The sequence below is a fragment of the Terrapene carolina genome, unplaced genomic scaffold (genome assembly GCF_002925995.2).
Source record: "Terrapene carolina triunguis isolate 2854851 unplaced genomic scaffold, T_m_triunguis-2.0 Scaffold868, whole genome shotgun sequence".
In the NCBI taxonomy this organism is placed as follows: domain Eukaryota; kingdom Metazoa; phylum Chordata; order Testudines; family Emydidae; genus Terrapene; species Terrapene triunguis.
The window spans coordinates 302722-313806 of record NW_020665219.1 but is presented as its reverse complement, the minus strand read 5'-3'; the positions used below and the strand labels follow the sequence as shown (position 1 = coordinate 313806).

The 11085-nt window shown below is 49.1% G+C and overlaps 1 gene segment (V, D, J or C); it reads left to right on the top strand.

The window, feature by feature from the left end:
- LOC115271393 overlaps window positions 1-1868 on the top strand; it is an 11061-nt gene extending 9193 nt beyond the window's left edge. Inside the window, 2 exon segments of the V gene segment in view lie at window positions 64-336; window positions 1561-1868. Coding sequence covers window positions 64-336; window positions 1561-1868 — 581 coding nt within the window.
- The last annotated feature ends 9217 nt before the right edge of the window (window positions 1869-11085 follow it).

Below are 11085 nucleotides of genomic sequence, written 5' to 3'. Positions count from 1 at the left end.
AAACAGGCAATGTGACATTCTCATATTCTTCATGTTAACTGCTATTATTTTGTTTCCCTCCAGTCTCCTGCTGCGAAGCCCAAGTGGTTCAGAGCCCCGAGTCGCTGGTTACTGGGGAAGGGAAGGTCTCCACCATGTCCTGCTCTTTCACCAGCGCTTACCAAACCTTCTACTGGTACCAGCAGCTCCCTGGGCAAGGGCCGGTTCACCTGCTCACCGCGAGCTCTACTGAGAATGTCACTGTGGGTCGGTTCCTAGGCGAGCGCCTGGAAGATGGGAAACGCAGCTCCCTGCACATCACCGACTCCCAGCTGGGGGACTCAGGCAGCTACCTCTGTGCGGTGAGAGCACAGTGACACAGGCAGAGCTGGGCTCAGGGCAAAACCCCTCAGTCTCTGACAGGCAGCTGGGCCGAGGAGATGCAGGGGCAGATCCCCGGCGGGTGAAAAGCAGTGTAAATCCATGGTAGCCAAGGGGACTCATCCTCAGCTGTTATAAATGGGCAGCGCTCCAGTGGAGTCAATGGGCCATATCATAAGGCGCTGGGGACTGGAACGCAGGTCTGCAGATCCCGGGACAGCTGTGTGAATAGCAGCGTAAATCCGGAGTCACTCCATATGTGTTCTTTGCGGTGACTAGATCACAACAAATCCGAGACACAAGTTCATTTTCTTTCCTCTTCTTCCTACACGACGGTTTCTAAAGGAAAGTTCATTACTAAACATAACCAGTGGGAAACCATCTTCCCTTAAGGGAGCGAAATGGAAAATATCTCTGGCTTCAAAGCTGTAAGATCATCCGCGTTTCAATAGCAACAATAAACGAACAAAACTAACCTAGCCCCACCCCCACTCCCCTTCCTTTAGAAACCGCGACTCCGCTATGGAAGCCAGAACTTCTGCTCCCCCGTCTCCCTGTGCAGCTCACACAGAGCCCGACAGAGGGCGCTGCCGCACCGACAGGAACGCTCCAGAAATGAGACACTTTCTGGAGTTTCTAGACACCTAGTTCTCTCTCCATCTCCTCCCCACTCCGCACCCCAACTCCTCCCGGGCTCTGCCAGACTTTTTACCAGCGCAGCGGAAAGGCAGCTACCGACCAAGCACAGAGAGATTTGATGCTTGACGCCAGGAGTCACAATTTAATTCGGAGCGGAAGCAGCGTTCCCGGATTCCTTCAGCCCTCAGAAGACAGAGGTCGGCTTCCCTCTGCGAGGAAAGGGCCTAATTCGTTTCTTCTGACATTGCTGGGGGCGGCGGGGGGGTGCCTGAGCGGAGAGAAAACGGAGCCGCTCCGTGCAGAAGCGCAGAGACACCGAATCTTCATGGAGAGGATGCTTAAAACCCTGGTCTCCACGCTTGTGCTGATCCTTGTTTTGAGTGAGTCAGATTCCCACGTGGCATTTCTGGGCATTATTCTCCCCCCCCCCCCTTAAATTATCAATTTTCACCTGTGTCCGGGTGTCCTTTTCGATGACACTTCACGCTGCTGCAGTTGATAGTTTCCCTGTCTGTGTCTGGGGGATTTTCATGCTCTGTTGTTATTATTTTTTCCTCCCAGGCGGAGAGGTGGACGCGAAGGTTTCTCAGCCTGCTGCGCTGTCTTTCCTAGCGGGGGGCAGGGCTGACCTCCCCTGTAACCACAGTGTCGCTGCCTACGACAGAGTTATTTGGTACTATCAGAGCCCCGGAGCTGCCCCTCGAGCTGTGATCTCTGGCTACAACTCCGCGGAGACGTCGGAGCGGTTTGAACTGTCCATTGACCCCTCCAGCCGGTCCGCTCCGCTGCGCATCACCAAGGTGGCGGTGGAGGACTCGGGGGTGTATTACTGCGCCGTGAGAGGCACAGCGAGAGGAAATGCAGGGTGAGCTGAACAAAAACCTCCCCGACTCTGAGGGTCCTGGGCAGGAAGAGAAGGGAGCTCAGATAATCAAATTACAGGCTGGGATCCTCAAAGGGGCCAGGAGAATGGGCATGAAACTCCAGTGAGCAATAAGCACCCAACTCCCTTGGGCTCGTTTGGAAATCTCTATATCCAAAGCGACTCAGGTAATTACAAGCCTAATTGCTATTGTCTTCCAATAAAAAGAAGGCTCTGAAGGGTCAAATTTGCAAAGGTATTTAGGGACTTAAAGATACAGAGAGGCACCAGGGACCAAATTTGTAGAGGTACTTAGGTGCCTAAAGAACAAGGAGCAATGGTCTCAAGTTGCAGTGGGGGAGGTCCAGGTTGGATATTAGGAAACACTATTTCACTAGGAGGGTGGTGAAGCACTGGAATGCGTTACCTAGGGAGGTGGTGGAGTCTCCTTCCTTGGAGGTTTTTAAGGCCCGGCTTGACAAAGCCCTGGCTGGGATGATTTAGTTGGGGATTGGTCCTGCTTTGAGCAGGGGGTTGGACTAGATGACCTCCTGAGGTCCCTTCCAACCCTGACATTCTATGATTCTATGACCCAACTCCCTTTGGCTTCCCTGGAAGTTAGGGGCCTAGCTGCATTTGGAAACCTCATTAGGCACCCAGCGTCTGAGTCTATGGGCTCCCAAATACTGGTTTGACCAGAGCATCAAGTCAAAGTCTGGGGCCCTGTGGATGTCCCTGTTGGGAGTAGAAATTACAGTCATAGGTTAGCAAGGGCCATCTACTTTAACCCCCTGCCAAGGTGCAGGATTTGCGGGCTTGGTAATTGTCATAAATATAAAGGGAAGGGTAACCATCTTTCTGTATACAGTACTATAAAATCCCTCCTGGCCAGAGGCACAAAATCCTTTTACATGTAAAGGATTAAGAAGTTCAGGTAACCTAGCTGGCACCTGACCAAAAGAACCAATAAGGGGACAAGATACTTTCAAATCTGGGGAGGGGGAAAAGGGCTTTGTTTTGTCTGTTCTTTGTCTGTTCTGTGTGCTTGCCTGAGTCAGATCAAGGAAGCAAGCAATCCAACTCTTATAGAGTTAGTAAGTATGTAGCAAGGAAAGGCGTTAGTTTACTTTTATTTTGGCTTGTGTTTTCCTTTGTGTAAGAGGGAGGTTTATGCCTGGTTTTGTAACTTTAAGGTTTTGCCTAGAAGGGAGATCCTCTGTGTTCTTGAGTCTTTTGTTATTCTGTAAAGTACTTACCTTCCCGATTTTACAGAGGCGATTCTTTTAGCTTTTCTTTAATTAAAATTCTTCTTTTAAGAACCGGATTGATTTTTCATTGTTTTAAGATCCAAGGGTTTGGGTCTGTGTTCACCTGTACCAATTTGTGAGGATATTATTCTCGAGCCTCCCCAGGAAAGGGGGTGTAGGGCCTAGGGGGGATATTTGGGGAAGGTAGGGCTCCAACTGGCCCTCCCTAAATGTTTGTTTAAATCACTTGGTGGTGGCAGCGTTACTTAATCCAAGGTATCAGAGAGAAATTGTGCCTTGGGGAGTTTTTAACCTAAGCTGGTAGAAATAAGCTTAGGGGGTCTTCATGCGGGTCCCCAGGTCTGTACCCTAAAGTTAAGAGTGGGGAGGGAACCCTGACATGGTGGCAGAGCGGTGGGATCATTTTGAACCAAAAGCCCAGTAGAGTTTTAAAAGGACATTCCCCCTCCCCCCCTTTTGGCTGTTTAGAAAACAGATAGAGATCTTATCTCTCTTTGCCTGAAGGCAGAGGTATCAGGTCCTTGTAACAAAGGGATGTTTTAAGCTGTGAGCAGCTGGAGATTTTTGTCTCTGCCTGAGGGCAGGGTAGTTAACTTTCTACAAAGGAATTCACAAGCTAGGTTTTTTTTTCCTTTATAGCTCTCGGGTTAGGCTAGTTAAGTACAAAAAGCAGGAACATGACTACCAGTAAAACAGCTAATAAACTACAGCTGGCAAGACTGGAAGCAAAGGAGAAAGAGAAGGAACATAAGAGACTGATCGAATTAAAACAACTAGAAATTAAGGCACAGGAAGCTGCCCACGAGAGAGCCCTGGAGTTACAAGAAAAAGAGAGGCAGCATGAACTGGAGGTAGAGAAGGCAAGGGCTAAGCAGAATGTACCAGACAACCCTGGAAATCCTTCTCCAGGTACCGCGTCCCATCCCAGAAAGTTCCCCACCTACAAGGCAGGCGATGATACCGAGGCCTTCTTCGAAAATTTCGAAAGGGCCTGCCTTGGATACAGCATCCCTCCACCCCAGTACATGGTAGAGCTGAGACCACAGCTCAGTGGACCTTTAGCAGAGGTGGTGGCTGAAATGCCTAAGGAACCCATGAACAATTATGATTTTTTTTTTAAAAAAGGCCAGAATTAGAATGGGGCTAACACCTGAGCATGCCCGTCAGCGGTTAAGAGCCCTAAAGTGGAAACTGGATGTGGCATTTTCCCGACATGCCTACCACATTGAAAAAAATTGGGATGCCTAAAGATCAGGAGCAAGTGTTAAATCTCGGGAAGATCTGTCTTTCCTAATGAAAATGGAGCAGCTCCTAGAGGGTGTTCCTGAGGAAATAGAAAGGTACATCCTAGATGGGAAGCCCAAAACTGTAACCGAGGCGGGGGAGATTGGAACCAAATGGGTGGAGGTGGCAGAAAAGAAAAAAACTAGTAGCAGTTAGAGCAGATATCAGAAGGGGCAACCTGAAACAAAACCTTACCACTGGGGGCAGCCCAAGGCCCTACCTACATCCCAAGGGAAACCCCAAACACCTTATCACCCCACCACACCCGTCTCCAGCAACCCACCTCGCCCCAGTGACCAGTCAGCTGGGCGATGTTTTAATGTAATGAGCTGAGGCATGTGAAGGCCAACTGCCCCAAGAACCCCAACAGACTGCAGTTCATTACACCGGAGTCACACCCAAGGTCCTCAGGCCCAGATGCCTCCCAGGTACCCTCAGAGCGAAGGGAAACTGTGAGTGTGGGCAGGAAGAAGGTTATCGCGTGGAGGGACACTGGAGCACAAGTGTCAGCTATCCACTAGTCCTTAGTGGACCCCCCCAACTTAATCAACCCAGAGGTCCAAGTGACAATTCAACCCTTCAAGTCAAACTCCTTTGACTTGCCTACAGCCAAGTTGCCTGTCCAGTACAAGGGCTGGTCAGGAATGTGGACTTTTGCAGTCTATGACGATTATCCCATTCCCATGCTGCTGGGGGAAGACTTGGCCAGTCATGTGAAGCTAGCCAAGAGGGTGGGAATGGTCACTCGCAGCCAGGCTAAGCAAGCCTTCACACCTATCCCTGTTCTGGAGCCTTCCACCAGGGCCCCGTCTGTGTTACCAGAGACCCAGACTGAGGTGGTGGAACCGGACCCCATGCCAATGTCTGCGACAGCAGTAGTGGATCCAGTCCCAGAGACCCAGACAGAGCCAGTCCCAGAACTGGAACCAGCAGAGTAACCAGCACCAGAACCATTATAATAATAATAATGGGGGGAGGGATAGCTCAGTGGTTTGAGCATTGGCCTGCTAAACCCAGGGTTGTGAGTTCAATCCTTGAGGGGGCCACTTAGGGATCTGGGGCAAAATCTGTACTTGGTCCTGCTAGTGAAGGCAGGGGGCTGGACTCGATGATCTTTCAAGGTCCCTTCCAGTTCTAGGAGATGGGATATCTCCATTAATTATTATTATTATTATATATATAACCATTGCCAGCACTGAGTCCAGCGCTTGCAACCCCGTCTACAGCTCCAACACCAGAGGGCACCAGCGAGCCTGCACTGGCAGCAGCAGTAGATAACTCTACACAAGAGGCTCAGCCAGAGCCTGAAATACCACATAGTGCACCAGCGGAGAGCGGTCCAGAGTCAATGGAAACAACCCCAGCACCTGCATCGCTTCCAGAGGGACCAAGCCCGAGTCCACAATCCAATGAGGAGCTGATGTTTCCAGCATCAAGGGAACAGTTCCAGGCCGAGCAGGAAGCAGATGACAGCCTTCAGAAAGCTTGGACGGTGGCACGGAGCAACCCACCGCCTCTCAGCTCTTCTAACCGATCCCGGTTTGTTGTAGAACAAGGACTTTTATACAAGGAGACTCTTTCTGGTGGACACCAGGAAGATTGGCATCCTCAAAGACAGTTGGTAGTTCCAGCTAAATACTGGGTAAAGCTCTTGAGCTTAGCCCACGATCATCCCAGTGACCATTCTGGGGTGAACAGACCCAAAGACCGTTTGGGGAAGTCATTCCACTGGGAGGGAATGGGCAAGGGCGTTGCTAATTATGTCCGGTCTTGTGAGGTGTGCCAACGAGTGGGAAAGCCCCAAGACCAGGTTAAAGCCCCTCTCCAGCCACTCCCCATAATTGAGGTTCCATTTCAGCGAGTAGCTGTGGATATTCTGGGTCCTTTCCCGAAAAAGACACCCAGAGAAAAGCAGTACGTACTGACTTTCATGGATTTTGCCACCCGATGGCCGGATGCAGTAGCTCTAAGCAATACCAGGGCTAAAAGTGTGTGCCAGGCATTAGCAGACATTTTTGCCAGGGTAGGTTGGCCATCCAACATCCTTACAGATTCGGGAACTAATTTCCTGGCAGAGACCATGAAAAACCTGTGGGAAGCTCATGGGGTGAATCACTTGGTTGCCACCCCTCATCACCATCAAACCAATGGTCTGGTGGAGAGGTTTAATGGAACTTTGGGGGCCATGATACGCAAATTCGTAAATGAGCACTCCAGTGATTGGGAACTAGTGTTGCAGCAGTTGCTCTTTGCCTACAGGGCTGTATCACATCCCAGTTTAGCGTTTTCACCATTTGAACTTGTGTATGGCCATGAGGTTAAGGGGCCATTGCAGTTGGTGAAGCAGCAATGGGAGGGGTTTACGCCTTCTCCAGGAACTAACATTCTGGACTTTGTAAACAACCTACAAAACACCCTCCTACACTCTTTAGCCCTTGCTAGAGAAAACCTACAAGATGCTCAGGAAGAGCAAAAGGCCTGGTATGATAAACATGCCAGAGAGCTTTCCTTCAAAGTAGGGGACCAAGTCATGATCTTAAAGGCGCTCCAGGCCCATAAAATGGAAGCATTGTGGGAAGGACCATTCACGGTCCAAGAGCACCTGGGAGCTGTTAATTATCTCATAGCATCCCCCACCTCAAACCTAAAGCCTAAGGTGTACCATATTAATTCTCTAAAGCCCTTTTATTCGAGATAATTAAAGGTTTGTCAGTTTACAGCCCAGGGAGGAGATGACTCTGAGTGGCCTGAAGGTGTCTACTATGAAGGAAAAAGTGATGGTGGCATGGAAGAGGTGAACCTCTCCGCGACCCTTGGATGTCTGCAATGACAGCAGATCAAGGAGCTGTGCACTAGCTACGCGCCGATGTTCTCAACCACCCCAGGACGGACCGAATGGGCATACCACTCCATTGACACAGGTGATGCTCACCCAATTAGAGCCCAACCTTACCGGGTGTCTCCTCAAGCCGAAACTGCTATAGAATGAGAGATCCAGGACATGCTACAGATGGGTGTAATCCACCCCTCTAACAGTACATGGGCATCTCCAGTGGTTCTAGTTCCCAAACCAGATGAGGAGATACGCTTTTGCGTGGACTACCGTAAGCTAAATGCTGTAACTCGCCCAGACAACTATCCAATACCATGCACAGATGAGCTATTGGACAAATTGGGATGTGCACAGTTCATCTCTACCTTAGACTTAACTAAGGGGTACTGGCAAGTACCGCTAGAAGAACCCACCAAGGAAAGGTCAGCCTTCGTCACCCAGGCAGGGTGTATGAATTTAGTGTGCTCCCTTTCAGGCTGCAAAATGCACCTGCCACCTTCCAAAAACTTGTAGGTGGTCTCCTAGTGGGATTGGGAGAATCTGCAGTCGCCTACCTTGACGATGTGGCCATCTTTTCTGATTCATGGGCAGAACACCTGGAGCATCTACAAAAAGTCTTTGAGCGCATAAGGGAGGCAGGACTAATTGTTAAGGCTAAAAATTGTCAAATAGGCCTAAACAGAATGATTTACCTTGGACACCAGGTGGGTCAAGGAACTATCAACCCCCTACAGGCCAAAGTGGATGCTATCCAAAAGTGGCCTGTCCCAAAGTCAAAGAAACAGGTCCAATCCTTTTAGGCTTGGCCGGATATTACAGGCGATTTGTACCACACTACAGCCAAATCGCCGCCCCACTGACAGACCTAACCAAAAGGAAACAGCCAAATGCAGTTCAGTGGACTGAAGAGTGTCAGAAGGCCTTTAACCAGTTTATAGCGACACTCATGTCTGACCCTGTGCTAAGGGCCCTAGACTTTGACAAACCGTTCCTAGTAACCACCGATGCGTCCGAGCGTGGTGTGGGAGCAGATTTAATGGAGGAAGGACCAGATCAGGAATTCCATCCTGTAGTCTTTCTCAGCAAGAAACTGTCTGAGAGGGAAAGCCACTGGTCAATCAGCGAAAAGGAACGTTACACCATTGTGTACGCGCTGGAAAAGCTATGCCCATACGTTTGGGGATGGCGTTTCCAACTACAAACCGACCATGCTGCGCTGAAGTGGCTTCACACTGTCAAGGACAATAACAAAAAACTTCTTCGGTGGAGTTTAACTCTCCAAGATTTTGATTTTGAAATACAACACGTTTCAGGAGCTTTTAACAAAGTGGCTGCTGCACTCTCCCGTGAAAGTTTCCCAGAATCAACTGGTTCAAATCGTCCTTGAAATGTGGAAAATATTGTTAGTTTTTATATAGTCAGTAGGATATCTAAAGGTACATGTGTCTTATTAACTCTGTTTTCTCCTAGAGCTCCAGGAAGAAATCACAGCCAGAGTGGAACCGGCTGTCCAACACTATCTGTGATTTGGGGGACGTGTCATAAATATAAAGGGAAGGGTAACAGCCCTCCTGTGTACAATACTATAAAATCGCTCCTGGCCAGAGGCACAAAATCCTTTTACCAGTAAAGGGTTAAGAAGCTCAGGTAACCTGGCTGGCACCTGACCAAAAGGATCAATAAGGGGACAAGATACTTTCAAATGTGGGGAGGGGGGAAAGGGCTTTGTTTTGTCTGTTCTTTGTCTGTCTGTTCTGTGTGCTTGCCTGAGTCAGATCAAGGAAGCAAGCAATCCAACTCCTATAGAGTTAGTAAGTATTTAGCAAGGAAAAGTGTTAGTTTACTTTTATTTTGGCTTGTGTTTTCCTTTGTGTAAGAGGGAGGTTTATGCCTGGTTTTGTAACTTTAAGGTTTTGCCTAGAGGGGAGATCCTCTGTGTTCTTGAGTCTTTTGTTATTCTGTAAAGTACTTACCCTCCTGATTTTACAGAGATAATTCTTTTACCTTTTCTTTAATTAAAATTCTTCTTTTAAGAACCTGATTGATTTTTCATTGTTTTAAGATCCAAGGGTTTGGGTCTGTGTTCACCTGTACCAATTTGTGAGGATATTATTCTCAAGCCTCCCCAGGAAAGGGGGTGTAGGGTTTAGGGGGATTATTCTCAAGCCTGCCCAGGAAAAGAGGTGTAGGGGTTTGGGGGGATATTTGGGGAAGGTAGGGCTCCAAGTGGCCCTCCCTAAATGTTTGTTTAAATCACTTGGTGGTGGCAGTGTTACTTAATCCAAGGCATCAGAGAGAAATTGTGCCTTGGGAAGTTTTTAACCTAAGCTGGTGGAAATAAGCTTAGGGGGTCTTCATACGGGTCCTCACGTCTGTACCCTAAAGTTCAGAGAGGGGAGGGAACCCTGACAGTAATAGATATTTATTTGCTGTGGTTTTACTGATTTACAAAGAACGTGCAAAGTTCTGTAGCTCTCAACACAGAAGGAATAAAAGAGCAGGAAACAGCTTCTCTTGTTTCAGCCAACACCAGGTTCCGAAGCTCTCGCACTGGCTTTCCCCAGGGACCTGCTGTGCCCCGAACACAGGCTGCTGCTTGGCTTTCGGTGTCCTCTCTGTTCCTGTCTGTTTTCAGTTTCTCTGTGTTCTGTCTCCACCCCCCCCCCCCCGGCATCATTTCAGAAAAATCGGTGTGTGTGGGGGGGGGGGAAGCTGTGTGAGCACAGAAAATTGAATGTGATTCTATTATATTCTGCAACAACTGGGGAAGTGGGGAGGAAGTGGAGCACCCAGGGAAAGTCTGCGAGGAGGCAAGCCAAGGTTCTGGGGACAACAGTTCCTCTTGTCCCATAACAAATGACCCCCTGAGCCCTCATCTGTTTACAATACCCACTGGAACCGCCCCACCCCAACTGGGCAGACTCTATTAGGCTTTGTTTTAGGTGTGGTCCCTTAAATGTTTCTCACAACTCTCTTAAATGAAGGGCACGTTCACACATCAGCTCAAACAATGTTTTAGCTCAGCCCATAACAAGGTTTGCCCCCATTTATAAGGACGCCTTTAAAAATCTGGTCCAAAATCGCTTTGAAAAATGGTACTTAGCCTTTAAGTCATGAAGGCACTGTTGAAAATTGTACTCCAAATCCCCAAGTATTTAGTTCCACCTGCACTGATGTAATTCTAGAGTAGCTCCATAACTGCACCGGAGTGACTCTGGAGCTACTACACAGCTGTGAGTGAGGGCCCAGTTTCACCCTCTCATTCTGTTAATGGCTCTCAGCATGCGTCTTTCCATCATAAAAATAACACAACTTAGAGTGACTTTCTTCTGTCCAGCCCCATCACCCACCCACCCAACCAAAATCCTTCTTCTGACATGTTATTATTAATCCTCATTATCAAATTCTACCCCCTCCATCTCACCCTGACACCCCGTCTCCTCTCCCCCACCCTCCATCTCACTCTGACACCCCCTCTCTTCTACCCCACCCTCCATCTCACCCTGACACCCCCCTCTCTCCTCTACTCCCACCCTCCATCTCACCCTGACACCCCCTCTCCTCTACCCCCACCCTCCATCTCACCCTGACACCCCCTCTCCTCTACCCCACCCTCCATCTCACAAATACACACCCTCTCTATCAGACACTCCTCTTCTCTATGAATCCTGCCACACCTCTCTCTCCTTTTCCCCCTGCATTCTCCCCTAGTCCTCTCCCACCCCCCACCACCTTTCTAAACACCCGGGGCAGTCACTGGATGGGGGCTGGTGAAAGGGGATTTACCCCTAGGGTCCCCCGGAAGTTTCACGCCCACTGAATCAATTCTCTTGCTGGTT